The following is a 17,596-nucleotide window of genomic DNA, read 5'->3' as shown; positions in this document are numbered from 1 at the left end:
ATGGGGTGAGAGCTGACTGCGGCGCAGCCATCACACCCAGATGACGTAGCTCTGGAGGCAGCAAGGCTCGATTTCAATAGAAGTGACGATCACATTAGTATATGAGTGTCTTGTTAGGATAGAGCGGAGAGGGCGAGTTCGGTACCGCTGTCAGTTTTGTGGCCGTGAAATTGAACCTACGTAGTGTTGTGTACGAGACGAGCGCAGAACATGTCCTCCAGCGACTGACTTTATAGATCAATCACTCTATGTTGACTACTTTCAGTATGAAGACGTGACTTTGATAGCGCCTTGCGATTTGCGGGTCGATTCTGCCGTCTGACCATGCCTAAGAGGCATGTTCAGGACATTGGACTCCCGCAGGCTTAGGTATTAGTAAGGCATTAAGAGAGCCGTCCAACTGATGGAAGACACGGAAATGTAGCTAACACTACACTTTCCCTTAGCGTAATCGATGAATCGAGTTGAATCCCGACTTAAAAAGGAACATCGCTATGAACTTTCTCGGCCAAAAACCATTTCCGCATAAAGTTGCGGCCGTCGACCATTTCTTAAAGGTGTTTGACACCCTGACACTTTTACCACACCCCCCTACCTCCATTTCCAATTTATCTTTTCAGGCCCGCGTCGTTTTGCAACTGTTCAAATGCCCAGCATGTTCACTGGTAACGTAGAAGGGTGTTAAAAAGGGCACCGCGACTACGAGACGCCTGACTCTTGACCGATATTTCTGATTAGAGGATTGGGTATATCTGGGCCAGAGAATGCGCGACGAAAACATGCAACCGTTGCATTCCAATACGCGGTTTCCATCGTTCAAGATATGCCGCGCAGTAAGAGGTCCATGAACCGAAACAAGATTCATACTGCCCACTATCCCGTCTTTGATGAAGTGGTCTTTCTAAGCAGTTCACTCCCTATACTCGCACTCGGGAAAGCCCAATCCATGAGCTGATAACAAACCTCTAAGGTCTCTGGGGCTAAGCCGTGATGGAGCCCCAGAATCTTCCAAAAAGCCGTTCAATGGAACCAGCATCAACGACAAGTTTGTGCTCTTGGTGGACCGATCTTAATGATGTTACCCAGGCTTCTTTACTCACCTAGAATTGCTCAACTTGACGTAGAGTGCCTTCTCAACTCAACAGTTTCAGCGTCATGTCTGATTAAGTACCACCTTTATTACTACGAAATATTTCGGCAGGTCGATAGTTCCACCAGTCTTTGCTGCATGTTACAGACATTCGTTTTCAAGCAACACTAAGTACAGACGTAGGGTACACAGCATAGGGTGACGATATGATTCAGTCAACAAAACAGTTTTTGCTTACTCATTATGATACCTACTGGATGTAGCACCAATCCCTCCAGTCTGACACGTATGATCAATAGAATCTGTTCTGGGTAGAACAAAGCTACGTTTCTGAGAATGTAAAAACGTACGGAGTAGTTATCCTAAAGTTGTTAAGTTGTTACGAATGGCCGGATGAAGATTCACCGTTCCTTCGCAAACAAAACCGAAAAGAAAGCAACCAAGAAGGTAAAATATTCAACATAAAAGTCATCATCGAAGGTCGTGCTCTGCATTGACAGGAACATCCCCCAACCACCCCGAATCCTGGGGCGTCCGGAGGTCCGACCATTCCTGCAGCTCGCCCTACCTTAATCTATGTTCACTTTCACCACGTAAATCTCTTTAAATCTACAGTGGGAATCCAATCGTTATCATCATTCAAACAAAAAGTCCTCAAGCCTGTAAGAAAAATCCTCAATCATGCGTGTGTCCATCGTAAGCTTTCTTGGCCTTCTAGGCGTCTCATCCCATGTAGCCGCCGCGTACACACCCCTCAACATCACAGCCCTCAGCACGCGCAACGGCTACTCCGTCATCGAATGCTGGCAAATCGAGTCCATCCCAGTCGAGGCGCGCGCAGCCCTGAACTACGCATTCGGTGGCGACCTGACGCGCGCAGAGTGGTCCATCATCCAGCCCAGGACAACGGTCGGAGAAGCTTGGGCGCCGGCTGTGCAGTGAGTATTTTTGCCCGATTTTCATGCTTCCTGGAGGGGACTACCTGGTCGCTGGACATTTCGTCTGGTGGGATTGAAACTTGACGGACATGGGGGATCGCTTCATTTGGGATCCTCATATTCATGCCAGACTTTTCGCTGTTGACGTCACTGTGTGGGTGAACTGAGAGGCAGACGACTGACTGCGCGTAGGTTGACCGTCATCGTCAACGGCCTCATTCGCATCACCTCGCCTGCGCCAAAGAACGCCTCTCAAGCGATGCCGCTCCCAGGATCGGAAGACGCTCCGCAGCCGCCGGAGACGACGGTCGCATATATCCAGCCCGGCACGGTGTCCTCGTCGCTGGTGATCGCGGTGGACATGAAGAACATAAGCGTGCACGCGGGGCACTTCACCGAGTTCCCGGGCGACGAGCCGACGGTGCTGGTGCAGATACCCTGGGCCGGCAACGCGGCGCCGGAGCACACCGTGCTGGGGGAGGGGCCGTGTCACAGGGGGTCGTGGAAGTTCTGAACGATGTCATTGCGGACGATTACGGGCCAACGAGGGGGGAGGGGAATCTCATGACAATGGCTAATGGTTCAGCTTTGGCCACGATGGATGGGTGATTCCCGATACCTCGGGCCAAAGGCGGTATTAGATCATGGCTATTCTAGCCTTTTGGTATTGCGACTAAAGACCACCAGAGGATCGCGTTAGCCGACGGTCACGAAAGCCGTAGCTGGGAGAGCCCCTGGAACGTAGAGAGCGAAGGCGGCAGCAGGAGTACAAAACGTAATCGCGCAAAGGCTAATATTTTCTGCGCCAAAGCAGCGGGAGGCGGCTCGGATGAGGCGAGAAGGTTGCGGGTTGGGGTTCGTTCGCATGGAAATAAGAGCTTGGCGTCAATGGACGGACGGCAGCGAAGGAAGAAGGGCGAGGAGAAACCAATTCATCTGTTGTTTTCCTTTTGGTCTCTTTTCGTCTGGATGACGGCGCATGGTTACGGGCTGTGCCATGCGTCGATCGGTGCTCTGTTTTACGCAATAGCCAGTCAGTTGTTCCTAATAATGGTTGTTGGTTGTTGAAGCTACCATTCTTGCCGGGACTTCCGCTGTGACTACGCATCTTGAACACCTGCGGTACACGTATTACGAGGCTGATGAGACAAGGAAATGGGGCCGTCTTAGGGAGGACTTGTCCCTTCGTCGGTGATGCTCGGCCGTGGTGACGTCTAGCGGACGAGCGCTGGCAAGGGAGGGAGCTTGATGCTACGGGACAACGGCAGATGATTCACAACAGCTTCGTGTCTTGCCTTCTGCCGTGTCATCAATTTGCCATCGGCTGTGAGACGCCGCGTTCGCCGAGGTTCTGGTCGCGGGCTCGTGTAAATTCATGTTCACTGCTGCTGCCGTGTGACGGAACGTGGCTAGGCCCCCAGACGCGCTCGAGACACGACGTTCACGTTCGTTCGTTTCTTTTCGAAGATCACTGCGCAGGAGCCCTTCTACCACGCCGAAGCGCAGCAGCACGGAAATATTCAAATGCAAGGTCCAGAACCTCGGGATGTGACACACCACCAGCACTACCCCCCTCTGAGGTCCCGTGTTCATGTTGATGCAGCGTAACGACCGGTCGGTGGTCAGCAAAAGAAAAAAACTTCAGGGAGGGCGATCTCCGCAGTAGCCCTAAGGAAATCTCTCTCTCCCACGATTTGGCTTCCCGCCCCCGGCAGCCTGTGCGCTGGTTTGTGGTTTGCTTGTTGCCCTTCTGCCCTGCCCGCCCGCCCACGGGTCCCTCTGCGGGTGCTACTCCGCACGCACCGGGGGATAGGGTTCTGACAGCGATCATCCCAGGAGAGGTGTGCGGCATGCCCAAAGAGGCATGCGGATCCGGGGGTTTGCTCCTAGAGTCCCAGAGGATTGACGTGTGTGGGAGGGAAGATCTCTCGGCAGCGGATAAGATGGCGGGGGGAGGGGGGCCAGAGGGCAGTCAAACGGTTCAAGGCCTGGACTTCGAGGGCGAGGTGAACAAAGGCCTGTCGCTGTCAGGTGCTTTGTGTGAGGAGTGTGGAAGAAGCAAAGATGGCCTGAATAGCAACTCTGATTGGACTTGAGGGTGTTGCGCAGCCTTGGCAGCTAACAGCCAGGCAGTTCGCAGCCGTTTGGTAACGGCGCAGCCAGTCGGGAGCATGTTCAGATGTCTCAAGGCGGCAGGGCCAGGCGTGGCCGGCGATATTTGGCGTGTGTGTGTGTCAATCACCAGTCAACGTGACCTCGTGGGCTCGTGGATCACTGCCGGTTTGGGGGAGGGCTGCACTGCTTGAAGGACGCGCCGATGGAGGGTGGCTGGTGGGAGCTTTCCGTCGGTGGCTGAGCATCGTGAGGGTTGTCCTGCGTTCGCGAACCTCACGCGATGGAGGGTCGGACGAGGGGCCATGCTAAGCTTCGCCAGCCTGCTAAGTTTGGCGTACGTCGGAAGGACGGCCTGATGGCGCTGACGGTTCGCATTTTGCCTGGAATTAGACTACGTGGGAAGAGAGGAGCAGGCTTATGGGGGAAAACACGAGTAAGAGGATAAGGTTGGCGTGAAGGATAAAGCTTCCAGGATTGGAGGCGAAGCGCTGAAGCTGTGCTTTGGGGTTCACGGGGGGTGTTTTGCTCAGTGTGCTCTCCTCCTTTCGTCAGTCTGCAGCCAGCTGGTGTTGGGCCTGCGTGTGTGGGCGCTTTCAGATGATTGATCTCCGAAAGACAGCGCCGAGTGACTGGAGTGTTGCTTTCCCGGGAGACACTATCTACATCGGGCGCTCACCCGTCTTGCCCGTCAGATGTCATCAACCCATTGGCGCAGACTGCGAATCGCAGGACGGATATGTACGATGACCCTGGGCCAGGAGGGTCGGCCTCGGCCGGGTCGCTGGCTGAGCTGACGCGGTAGGCGATGATTGGAGTTGGGGGTGGGAGTGAATCAGGGGACGAGTCCGATCGGTGGTCAATTGACTCTGCATGTGGAGGAGGGAAACGTGGGTGTAGCAGGAAAAGCCACGGAGCTAACTCGTGGTGTGGTTGAGCGTGCGTGTGTGTATGTGAGTGTGACAGGTGCGTTGAAGGAGTTGACATGTGAAAAGGAGAAACAGTGACTATGAGCGAGTGAAGAGAGAGAGAGGGAGAGAATCGAAGCGTTGCGTGCTACCGCTGCCGCTGTATCCTGCAACGAACGCACGGAAATAGCACCAAGTGTCACTCACGACTGTCACCAGCATCCAATGAGGCGCACGGCTTGGGCGACTTGACGTGGTGCCTGTCCAACCGGTCCAAGTCTCCCGTTCGGCCGTCCATGTTCCAGACAAGACCATTGACATAACGCCCAAGACACTTGTGGCTCGCTGCCTGCGCTGCGGTCTCTCAGATGACTGAACTACACGAACTACATGGCACGTCCAGTCGCCGTGACTGCTCGGTGTTCAGCAGTAGGCAGCTGGGAACTTGGGTGGCCATTTGGCTTGTGATACGTGACTTTTCGCAATGCTACTGCATCGGCTTGTTTTGAAGCTTTAAGGCTGCAGAGCTGCTGCCTCTCACATTGCCGTTGGTGGAGAGGTCACATAATAACACCCTCTCTTATGATTTGAAGGATCATCATCAACAGCCAACTCAACTCGCAGAACTGGGCTCGCCGATTCTCTCGCTAGCACGGCAAAATATCGAATTACCGAATGCCCACAGCAAATCAGGGCATTTAGCGATTTCCCCTCGTCTCTCTTGCCAGACCAAAACGCTGTGCAGGGACATCCGTCCACAGGAGAGGGGAACCCGATGATTGACTCGAGTTGCACACACCACCACTCTTTGCGCGCCCTCGTCCAGCCCTCTCTAGCGACATCGGCGGTTACGCGGGGACACATCCAGTGAGGGGACGCCGGACCAGCGAACAGGGGGAGGCCCTGCAGCGCGTCTCGCCTTGACTTTGTGTGGTTCCTCTTGGCTTTTTGATGCTCGCTGCCAATCATCCACTCGAGACGAGACACACACGAAGAAGACGGGGTAATAATAAAAGTAACATTCGAAGGATCGCGGTCTGAAAAGTTATTCCCCAGGAAGCTGAAGATTGAGACAAGACGCCGGTGGGACGAAACGACGACAAGGAACACCACCGAGACAAGCGACCGTTAAAACAAAACAACAACAAACACTTGCCAGCTGAGCTTTCAGTCACAGCTAGATAGACAAGCCGAAAGAGCGCCGGGCAAGACAAGAGAAGACGGTGACGACGTTGCGAAAGATACTGTATCCAGGCCGCCGCTATCCCGTTCCCGTCCGCCCGTCCTCCTCCGCAAGCCAGAGAGCTAAGAGGCACCTTTACCGTCACCGCGGAGCTTCCAGACGGACTCGTTCTCAATAGTGACGACTTAGCTCTCATCCCACATCAACGAAGCGTCGAACAGCGCATCACACTCACAAGAAAAAGGTGGAGCAGGATATCAACAAGGCCATCCTCGTCTCCAAGCTTTACCGTCTCGCCTCTTTCGCCTCTATCTCATCATTCAATTCAACGGCACGGCGGAATTCGACCTTTCGTCTCATCTCGCCTGCTGTTCGTCACTCATGTTCGCGTTCCCCTCACCACAATCTTTCGTAATCTCTCTCCGAACTTTGCCCATCTCGCCAATTCCCTGATTCGGCGTCACCGCTGTTCTCCAGTCTTACTCTCAAGGACCTCCTCCCCTTGAGAATAGACCCAACAAAATCTCGGCTGTCGAGCCTATCCTGCAACAACCGCAACTTACGCAATACTCGCAGCAGCCAGGCCAGGCCAGGCACCGCTCCAGTTCTCCCAGGATTCGCCTCAGTGCATGCACACTATTCGTACATTAGGTACACTACGTGCTGCTGCGTTCACTCACCTCACCACGCAACAAACACACACAGCGTGCATGCAACTCGCATGCCACCAACCCTGTTGAAGACGCAGGCTAGCCCGCATACAGGCCGAGTACGTACAGGCTACAGGCTACACCACGCCTCTCTCAGTTAGCTGCATGGAAGGGCCGTATTGCAGCTTCGCAACACAAACTTGAGACGACAAGACGGCAAAAAACAGAGGGAAAAGGTAAAACCAAAGAAGAGCCGACGAATCTCCAGCGCCCCTTCGCCAACTGCGGCGAAAGAAGGCCGCGAACCCAACGCCAAAAACGCCTGCGTTCCTGAGTGGATAACAGCCACCCGCCGTGTTTCTTGTGTTTCTTACCTCTCTCCACCGCGGCGCATCAAACAGCGACACACCGCGGTCTAGAATCCGAAGGAGGGGTTGAACACCGCAAGACTCTGTCTGTCACTGTCGGCTCTCAAGCAACAGTCACGTCAGTTCCTGTTCAAGTGTGCGCTGGAGCGGAGCACTGCCCGCCTAGCGTGTAGCAACACGACAATCGTCCATCATCGTCCCAACTTTCGAAACTCTGCGACACGAAAGGCCCTTTTCCCATCATCGCCTTTTTGGCTTTCTTGGCCCGTTCAAGCAACGAGCAAGTCAGTGCCTTGCAGGCTTCCACCCCCTTCCACCCTGTCTTGTCTTTTGTCGTTCGCTCTGGCGTCTGAACTTGATCGGGCTTGGTCCGGTGCAGAGTCGAACTGTCTTGGCCCAATTCGCAGGATCCTATTGAGCCTTTTTTGATATATCACCGCCATTTCCTCTCGATAGCCAGCGCGGGCATCCACCACGACTTACGCAGCTTGTTTTCCTGTGCGAGGTTGAGACATACATATGCGACTGTGCCCCGTCCCCATCCCCCTTGTATTCTAACCCCGGGCAACTACTCACGTCGGCGGCTTGTCGTCTCATCCACGACGCACTCTTTGCCTGGCCATTCTCTTCTGCTGTTGTGCAGCTGCAGTCCAGGCCCAGTCTGGTCCATCCTGCCCGCAACCCCCCACCTCGTCCTCGTCCTGCAGCAGCCATAGCCGCAGGTGTAGTTGACAAGTCGAAGTCGAAGCCCCTCCTCTCGTCCGATCTCACAGCCCGTTATTGGTGTTGCTCTGCACTGCGGCTGCGACTCTCCTCGATATCCTCTCCGATTCCTCCCATCGAGGTCCCCTCTTCACCAGTTGATCCCAGCTCATTCAAAAGAGGAAAAAGGCCTGGGTACCTCGCCCTAACCAGTCAAGTCCAGCCACCGCACCGCAACGCCGCACCGGCGCCATCCAGCCATCGACCGGAACTCTTTACTGAGGCCATCCCTTCCCCTTATCCGCTGCCAACACACTGATTGACATTTTGTCACCGTCGCAGAGTCCAACTTGGGCTCTCCCGCATAAAATCAACCTGCACCCCTAACCCACCACACCGCACCACACTTCAAAAAGCATATCGAACCGGGGAATAACCTCGCGGCCTATCCCAGCACCGCATAAGGTCGAGAGAGGAGAGAAGTGAGGAGCAGCAGCCACCTCATCAGTCCACGCATAAGTGTCCCCGGCGATCAACCATCAAACCTGCCTTCGCGACAGGCGGTGTCTCTGCCATTTGCATCTGTACCTACATATTCTCATCCCGCCTCTTCCCTCACTCATCGCACACACTCACCCGCGCCTCTCATCGCCCTCCGCTCTGAGACCTTGACGTCTGATCACCCCACGCGCTCCAACATCAAGAGCCCAGGCACAAGAAGAACACCAAAAAGAAAAATTACAACAACCCAGCAGGGCTTTGTGCGTGCAGCAGCAAGCACCTTCATCCCACCCCGCCTCGAAAGGAGCTCCAACATCCATCAAACACGCCCCCATTCCTCAGCAAGACATCCCAGGTCCCAGCTGCAGCACCACGAGACCCCCCCATCGCGGCGCCTCACCGCAACATCCTGATCCAATCACGGCCCCCTAGCCCGCCCACGACGACAACCTCCCCTGCCACCCGCGAACCGGGGGGTGTCAAGTCAAGCAAACACACGCGAACCAGCAGGCCCTGTCCGATAGTGGAGGGCGCTCCGATTCCTGTCGATTTCATCGTCCCTTTTTAAGTTGCTTGCCCCGTCTAGCCCTGCACCACCGCAGAGAGGGGCCCTGTCACGACATTATTTTTTTTGTGTTCTCTCGCAGCTTGCTTCCAAAGCCAGAGGGAAAAGATCCAATCCCCTCTTCTGTTGTTCAACATCGTCCTCCACCGGCGAAGAGTCACAAAAGGCAGGGATTCCCAAATCGTCAAGACGAAGGCACACAAAAAATCAAAACCAACCACACGGGAAGAAGAATCCACTCTGCGACACACTATCGTCGTCAGATCAACGCGAATTCGGAATCGTGGACCCTCAACCGGAGAGGGGTGCTCGTCTCGTCTCTTTATTTTCCTCAGACCGCAACTTCTGATACCACTCCGTCCTTCATCTCCGCCTTTTGACGAGAAAATCTCGTCTACGATCTCGTTAATACATATTCCCCCGGGAGGCCTGCTACACACAATCAATCGGTTTCCGGCCCCCTTTCTCCAGACGTCTCGTTTCCCACCAAAAACCCATCGCGGCTCGCAGCTTGGTTACTAAAAGCTCGCTCGTTGGCGCCCAGTCCACCAACACATCCGCACCCACTCACTCCTCGATCGTCGGCTTCACTGCATTCATCGAGTTGAGGGGGGAAATCCTCCAATGGCTTTATAGCGAGGATTCAAAACAACCTGTTCAACGTTCTGCAATACTCGCCCTTTGATTTTACACCTTTAACATCAACCCTCTTCGCCTGTGCCTCCAACAGTGAGAGCAACTGCAACTCTTGACGATACTGCACATACATACTACAACTTCCTCAACACCAACACCACCGCAACCATGTCTCGCCTCTCACCCTTCCCCTCCAACCTGGCAACCTTTCGCACCGAGTCCCGCGCAAGTGTCGCCGCCTCCGACACGACCTACCACACCTGCGCATACCAATCCTTCCACGACGTAGAGCTCTACGCCCCGAGCTCCCCGCCCTCCAAAGCCCCCGCTCCGGCACCGGCCACCACCACCGTCCGGGCCCCGGCGCCGCTCTCCTCCGCACACCATCAAAAACACCACCACAAGGAGCCAGAACCCGCCGAGATGCGCCGTCAAGACTCCGGCTACGAGTCCCTCCCGCCACGCAACTCCCTCTCTTACGCCCGCCGCACATCCACCGCCTCCTCGTCGCAGTCCTCCTCAAACCAACAACAGCCCCGATCCCGCGGCCGCCCCACGATCCGCCGCGCCCCGAAAACGAGCCCCTACCCGACCACGGCGCGCACCAGCGGCAGCAGCCTCTACCACCCCTCCTCGCGCTCCTCGCACGCGCACGCCCAGCCCGCGACGTTCTTCCACTTCCCCGCGCACCCGACGGACCTCGAGCTCGCCAACCGCCGCCGCTCGTCCCCGCGCGGCGAGGACCTCGAGCTCGACCAGCGCGGCCTGCTTTCACCAACGCAGCAGCAGCAGCAGCCCGAAAGCAGCGAGGCCGCCGGCGAGGTCGCGACGCTGCCGCCGCAGGCGACGCACTACTGGACCAGCGACCGGACGCGGCGGCTCGAGTACGCGGCCATCGACGCCGCCAGCCGCGGCGTGAAGGGCTGGTGCAGGCGGCACCTCGTACCGGACTGCTTCGTCCCGAAGGAGAAGCACGTCGCCTTCGACGACGACACGGGCAGTGTGCGACGGTACAGGCTCGAGCTGGACGAGGAGACGCCCGAGAAGTGCGACTTCAACTCGCGCAAGAGGGGCTGGTTTGGCTGGCGCCGATCCAAGACGGCTTAAATTGCCAACCCATTTTTTACTGATTTTCTGCCTCGACGCTGGTGTTGAAACTGCTTTACCGAAATACGGGCACTGGGGGACACAGATTCGCATGCATTAATCTTGGCATTTGCACACGCGGCTGGGCAGGCTGCATTGGCGTTCTATACCCAGCATTTTGACACTTTTGTTCTTTCTTTTCTGTCCTTTTTTTTCGTTTTTGCGATACTGCCTAATTCGTTTTTTGTAATGTTTGTTGTTGAGAAGTTTTGTTTCCTGGCATGAAGGAATGAGGCATGAACAGATTTGGTCGAATATCAGACTGGCATAGCGAAACACATAGATGATAGAATGACGCGATGAGAGTTGCGGCAAGTTCTTTTGAGGAGAGAAGATGGCGGAGGATGTATCTGGAGACTACGAGACCCGCACACAATATGGAGAAAGTATTGATAGGTTTTCAATCGAAACACGTTAAATCAAGTAACACACTCGTGTCTTCACTGTGAAATCTTTCAATTCGTCTTGATGTAGTCGATTCTCATTCAATTGCGGCTCACTGTTCATCTGATCTTGAGAGCCTAAACGAAATCTAGCACCAACCCACGATGCTACTGCAACTTGAATGTAAAAGGGGGCGGTGGACACCGCTAGACCCCGGACCCGTCCTTCACCAAAGACACAAAGAAGGGCGGTGTCCTGGACCTGAAGCCCGGGCCTTCCGCCCGGATCCGGTGGCCGACGAACGGACCGGCCCGAATCGGCTGGGCTTCCGGTGGAAGAGGCGGTGAAGATTCAAAGGTCAGATGACGGATCGCAATGTCCAATTCTGGTACGGGGACGAGTCAGGCGGTCTTGATGGACATGAGGCACGAGAATTGTGATGTGTTCGCTGTTGTGTATTAACATCGTGAGATCTGCAGACATTATGGTGTTGCAACGCTGCGCACAAAAAAAATCGAACTCCGCTTCAACATGTCAAAAGCCCTTGGCGAGCAGTGGATCTGACCGTGAACGTGGAAACGCCTCCTGTCGATCCGGGTTCCCCGTCCCACCAGTTCGCTCATGCTCCGCTCAACCAACGCCGCTTAGGCTTAGTCTTCGAATAATTTCAACAATCCTTCTCACCGCTCGTTGAACATCGAGTCCTGATGGGCAACAGTCAAATCACCGCCGCAACGCGCTGCGTCATGCAGGCTGGGCGCGCACCTCTCAACCGATTGAACCCCCAACCCAGCCCGATCCTCACAACGAGTCTCACTTCTGCCCAGCCTTGACGCACTCGATCACGGCCAGATGCCTCCACGGCCCCTGGCCCTTCGCCACACTGCGAATCTCCAGCCCCGCGCGGCCCAGGACGTCGGTCCAGCACTCGAGCGTGCGCTGCTTGCCGCCGAACGTCAACATCATGAAGTCCAGCATCGTGGAGGTGTAATGCGGCGGGTTGCCCATCACGTCCTCCTGGATCAGCAGCCGGCTGTCCGCGGCCATGGCGTCCGCGATGAGGCGGAGCATGTTGACGGCGAGCTCGTCGCCGTAGTTGTGCAGACACCGCCTGATCCAGTATGTAAGAGCGCCTGCAGCAGTCAGCATCAATGTCTCACATCTCCCGATCGCGAGTGCAGAGGGGGGATCGCGTACCTTTTTCGGGTTGTTCCTTGTGGAAATCTATGACCTGCTTCCTGACGAGTCTCATGTCGGCGTCATCGAGCTGCTTCACGGCCTCCACCACCTCCGGCCGGTCCTGCAGCACGCACCGGTCTAGCGGCAGCTCCGGGTTCTCCTTGTGGATCGCCTTGATGGACTGGCCCCGCCCGGCGCCGACGTCGACGAACACCGCCCGGTCCGTCAGGTTCGCCTTGGCGTAGTCGACAACCCACGTGAAGTCGTAGATGCCCGAGATGGGCATCTTCTCTTCGATGGGACCCATGGCGCGCAGGAAGCGCTGCATGCGTGGCGGGTCGTGCTGCAGCATTTCGTACCAGCCGTACTCTGGCACGCCGTAGGCGAAGGTGCCTGGGACGTGGTTGAGCGTTTGCGGTTCTTTGCGGCCGTACTTCTCAAAGTATGCTGGCATTTGGACGTACGGCACCATGCCATTTTCCCAGCTGGCAAGCGTCAGTATGTGTAACAATAGCGAAGAAGAGCGCAGACGTACGCCATGCCGACGATTTGGCCAGCGGGTTGACCGTCGGTGTAGATGCGCGAGCGCTTTGTGTGAGCAACAGCGTCATCGCCCACTTGCGCCAGAATACCCATCGACGTGAGCACACCTCCGATTCTCCCTGGCAAGTGTCAGTCTGCTGTGCCTCACAAGCTTTCCCAACGGTCGCTTCGCTTACGTATCAAAGACCCCTCGGCGTCAACCTTCTTGGCGAGCTCTACATATGAGATACTCCCCTCAGGTGGGATGTGGTCGTAGGCCTTCCACTCCCAAAACAGCCTGTTCGCACCCATCTGCGCAACCTGCGCCGTCGCATCGAACCACTCATCGCCCGGGTCCTTGACCGCAGAGATCAGCTTTTGCGCGGCGTCGACGATGCGCCGCCGCTGGCCCTTGTCGAGGTCACTCCCGGCCGTTCCGGGTTCCTTGAGGAATGTCTGGAGGGCCGCGGTGACTTCGTCCGCGGCGGCGGTCGCCTCCACCCGGACCTGATCGCCGACGTCTCCCGACATTAGGAACAAGCTTGTAAACTCTTTCCTAAAAGGATGGAGTCTGGCTATTTTGTGGGGAATTGACTGGTAGAAATCAAGCAAGTGGCTTGTTACACGACTCCTTCTTTTGGGTCTCGTATGTGTGTTGGAGAATGCGGTGATAGATTGCTGCTGCACGTCTGTCGATCAAAACGGCCTGATTGCATACGCAGACGTCACACCCGCACCAAAAGTACAGTGACCGGGCACACGGGACGGCTCGCGAAGGAAGACAATAGAGAGGCACGGAATGTGGGCAGAATGGGATGAAAGGTTCAAGCTTATCCGTGCTGACATCAATCGATACCAAGCGGGTTGAGATCAAGGAGGGGCACGCAACAGGTCAACAGCGGAAGAGGAGAAGAGAAGCGAAGGAATGATAAACAGCCAGCAGGGCCTCTGCCTCCATCCATCCCGTCCGTCCAAGACCCAAAGTCCCCTTCTTCCCGATTGCAGTGAAGCGAGGTTCAGCTGAAGGAGCGCTATTAGCTCGATGCGGCAGCTCGGTGTGTAGCCACCCATGTGTCGGCGACAACGTGCCGCGCACGTCCAATATTGTGCTGTTGGGTGAAAGTCCTCCCCCGCCCTCTCCCCTCTTCACTGCTCTTCAAAGAGAGGAGATATCGCCGTCCAGCCAATGGGGACATACCAGACTAAAATTCGGACTAGACGCAAATGACCAGGAAGAGGCGGGCTAATTAGGAGTTGGATGAGGGGTTAATAACGAGGGGAGGGGCAGGTATCTCAAAGGAAGCGGCGGCAATGGGGGGGAGCATGAATATGACTTGACGGATCAGAGACACGGGCGGAAACGCCACCGCGTGCAAATGGGTTCCAGGCCGGCCTCTTTTGGTGCACCGCATCGGCGGCGTCCCGGCTATCCTGCTCCTGGCCACGTTCACCTCCTAGGAGTTAAAGCGTCCCCTCGCGGAGAGACAAATCCGCCGCGGAACTAGCAGGAATGGAGGCTGGTGCCAGCGCCGCCGCTCCGACCAAAGCCGGCTAAGACGTCAGGTAGCGCGGCGTGATAGGCTGTGCTCTCTTTGAGGCAGGATGGGCGCAGGGGTGGCATCTTTTGGTGGTGGCATTGATTTTCCCCTTGAGTGTCTTGACACTTGATCTCAGTGAAGGTAGCTTACTCTGTTCGCGCACTTGAGGCCGGTGTTGGCTGATGCATTGCTGACACGACACCACGCAGGAGCCGCTTCGTAGTTTAAACCAGTCCAACGGCTTTTTCTTCTTTGGCCCCTTGTCAAATTTCTCTTTGCTTCCTTCTTCTTGCTGAATCGCCCCGAGCAACTAACGATTGTCCCATCGATCTGGCTGACTCGACCGAATCTCGTCCGCCGAGACTGCGCATCCGGGCTCCCGCGATTGGCTTTTAAGATTTCTTGAGGGCATTTAATACACCGAGCTGCCCCTCAGTGACAGTTCGTGCTGCCGCCGATCTCCAACGTCTGGGTTCCCCATCAGTTCCAAGGGCAGATCCCTGGTCGAGCGCTCGTGCCCTCAGCGCGACATCTGACGACTGTTACGGCCGAGATCACGCGTCCCTCTTCTCATCACTGAGACAACATCAGACTCATTGAAGATTCGACACATCATTAACATATATCTGGGTCTTGGCTCGTGTCAGCTGAAGCAGCCATGGCGGACACAGCAGCAGCCCCCGCAACGACAGCGCCACCAGCCTCTGAGCCGCAGGAATCGCGACCTGGGGCACAGTCGCCGCAACAACCCTTCGAAGCCGAGAACACAGTCGAGGCCGACACAGATGACGGCGCGTCATCACGGGCGGACGAGACGTGGGACGAGGGCTTCGACTCGGCAAGCTCTCATTCGGCATCGACGTCGATGTCGGCCAGCGTGCGCGATTATGTCTTCGAGAACACGCGGCGGTATCACAAGTACATGGAAGGGCGGTACCTCCTTCCGAACGATGAGCCCGAGCAGGACCGTGAGGACATGAAGCATGCGATGTGTGTCAATGTGATGGATGGCAAGCTACACAGCGCGCCGTTGGAGAATCCGCAGAAGATTGTTGATATTGGCACGGGGACGGGGATCTGGGCGATCGACAGTAGGTTTTCCATCTCCCTCTTACCTTGTTCGCGCACATCTTGTTGTCTCTTCTCATCCCTTGTGTCTCTCGATCCGATGCTTGGCGTGTTTTTGCTCATCCTCGCGATGGAATGTCGTCGCATGGCCAAGCGGTTTTGTACCCACTTCCCAGCCCCTATCCGGCCATCGAGCCAACACATGAGCCAAGGCTAACATGCCCAAAGTCGGCGACGAATACCCGGAAGCAGACGTGCTTGGCATCGATCTGTCCCCGATCCAACCAGATTGGGTTCCCCCCAATGTTCGCTTCATGATCGATGACGCCGAGGCAGACTGGGTTTGGCCCGAGAACTCACTCGATTTTGTGCACGCGCGGCACATGTGCATGGCTATCAAGAACTGGCCTGGACTCCTCTCAGAAGCCTACAAGTCTCTAAAGCCTGGCGGCTGGGTCGAGCTGCAAGAACTTCGCTTTCATCTTCAATGTGACGACGGGACGATGCCAGGACCTGAGCAGTACGGTTACGGCAAATTTGTGGACCTCTGCATGTCCGGGTTCCGAAGCTTCGGTATCGATCCGTTGATGATGGAGCGCAACCCTGAACTGTTGAGAAACTGCGGATTCCAAAATGTGACCGAAAAGGTGTGGAAGGTGCCTATTGGAGTGTGGCCGAGGGACCAGAAGCTGAAGACTATCGGGCTGTACAACCGCAGCATGCTCATTGATGCATTGCAAGCCGTCAGTATGGCGCCCTTGACCAGAGGTCTGAAGTGGAGCGCGAGCGAGGTTGAGATTTTCTTGATTGACGTGAGGAAAAGCTTGATGAATACGTCGATACACTCGTATTTGACGTTTCATGTTGTGTATGGGCAGAAACCAGGAGGCCAGTTGTAGCAGTTTCATGAGGCATTGCTCGTCTTTTACGTTGATACCATGGGCGGAGTGGCGAATCACGGCAACGGCAGTCCACGAGATGAGCCAATTTCCATTCTGCCATCTTGCCTACTATCTACAGACACCTGTAGAGTGCTCCAGCAGTCTCGATCTTGTGATCAACAATACGGTGAAATGTCATATTGGTCATAATTCGGCGAATGTATGAACATTTTCTTAGTCCAGCCCATTTATGTTGCTACTATAACCTCCACCATTATCAAAGCTCACGGGAAAGCAGTCCCACTTTGACCGCTCCTCCAGATGCTACAACTTTTATTCTCGCCCAAGTATTCGGTCTTCGTACTGCAAATTCCTCTCGTAGTGTTTTTGGCTAACAAAAGAACGCACATAGATGTTGTTGCAGTGCCATAAGAGCTCGTAACAAAGGGTGCTAAAATAGGGCCAAGTGGTGGAAAGGCAAGTGCACCGACTTCTCTTCCTACTGCCCCGCAAGAGCAAGCAAAAGCCGCAACCGCCCCATACGTTGTGTCTTTGAAAGGTGACGACAGGTCCAGCTGCCCCACGTATTGCACAGTATATCTTCTCGCTTCGGGGTCCTGGGCCAAATAAGCTGTACTCAACGAGATTTTATCTGAGTGGTGAAGAGGTCCGGATGTGTGTGAAGTTGAAACAAAAGATACAAGGAGTATAGCAGTAGGAGGATTATGGCTGTGCCCCGTGACAGAATTAGAATGGAGTGCTCTTTGTCGTCCGAGTCCGCTTCTGAAAGGGCTGCATAAAGCTGTCCAGATCATTAGCTCGTTCCCAGAACTATTCTCAACTGATTAAATTACCCTGACTTACTGAAGCAGGAATAGCCAAACATGCTAGAGACATCATCATGAATGAGCGAGTGGTTTGTGCTGTAGCGGAGGCAAAGTTTTGTTCAACCCCCTCGCCGTTTTGATCGCACATATTGAAGATACCAACAAGGAAGAACGATGATCCCGTAACGAGGAGTAGATTCAAGAGAAGGGAGCCAAGTATGGTTGATTGTACCACTTCAATTTGGCCCTCATTGAGCGCAATAATGCCAATTATGATCTCAACCACGTTCCCGGATGTTGCCATCAAGAGGTTCCCGAAGCTGTCATTCAGGCTCATCGACATTTGCTCAATGGCAAATTCCAACGGAGTAGCGAGCGGTGCCACAGCAATCAGATTC

The 17,596-nt window shown here is 55.2% G+C and overlaps 4 protein-coding genes across 4 annotated transcripts; 3 read left to right on the top strand and 1 right to left on the bottom strand.

Annotated features, from left to right (window-relative positions):
- Positions 1 to 1,771: 1,771 nt before the first annotated feature.
- COL26b_006148 (uncharacterized protein) lies at positions 1,772 to 2,542 on the top strand (the record flags this gene model as incomplete). The annotated part of the gene is made up of 2 exons (XM_053178972.1): positions 1,772 to 2,028; positions 2,221 to 2,542. The coding sequence occupies 2 exons, from the start codon at positions 1,772 to 1,774 to the stop codon at positions 2,540 to 2,542; spliced, it is 579 nt and encodes a 192-aa protein (XP_053037098.1).
- A 7,279-nt stretch (positions 2,543 to 9,821) lies between these two features.
- On the top strand, positions 9,822 to 10,760 carry COL26b_006147 (uncharacterized protein; the record flags this gene model as incomplete). The annotated part of the gene is made up of 1 exon (XM_053178971.1): positions 9,822 to 10,760. One exon carries the CDS (start codon positions 9,822 to 9,824, stop codon positions 10,758 to 10,760), a length of 939 nt encoding a protein of 312 aa, XP_053037097.1.
- A 1,236-nt stretch (positions 10,761 to 11,996) lies between these two features.
- Positions 11,997 to 13,415, bottom strand: COL26b_006146 (uncharacterized protein; the record flags this gene model as incomplete). Its single annotated transcript, XM_053178970.1, has 4 exons — positions 11,997 to 12,316; positions 12,381 to 12,847; positions 12,898 to 13,024; positions 13,082 to 13,415. The coding sequence occupies 4 exons, from the start codon at positions 13,413 to 13,415 to the stop codon at positions 11,997 to 11,999; spliced, it is 1,248 nt and encodes a 415-aa protein (XP_053037096.1).
- Positions 13,416 to 15,080: 1,665 nt separating this feature from the next.
- Positions 15,081 to 16,389, top strand: COL26b_006145 (uncharacterized protein; the record flags this gene model as incomplete). The annotated part of the gene is made up of 2 exons (XM_053178969.1): positions 15,081 to 15,513; positions 15,719 to 16,389. The coding sequence occupies 2 exons, from the start codon at positions 15,081 to 15,083 to the stop codon at positions 16,387 to 16,389; spliced, it is 1,104 nt and encodes a 367-aa protein (XP_053037095.1).
- Positions 16,390 to 17,596: the final 1,207 nt, after the last annotated feature.

The sequence above is a fragment of the Colletotrichum chrysophilum genome (assembly GCF_026319265.1).
Source record: "Colletotrichum chrysophilum strain AFK26 chromosome Unknown scaffold_44, whole genome shotgun sequence".
NCBI classification, from domain to species: domain Eukaryota; kingdom Fungi; phylum Ascomycota; class Sordariomycetes; order Glomerellales; family Glomerellaceae; genus Colletotrichum; species Colletotrichum chrysophilum.
This window is presented reverse-complemented; position numbering and strand designations above follow the sequence as displayed.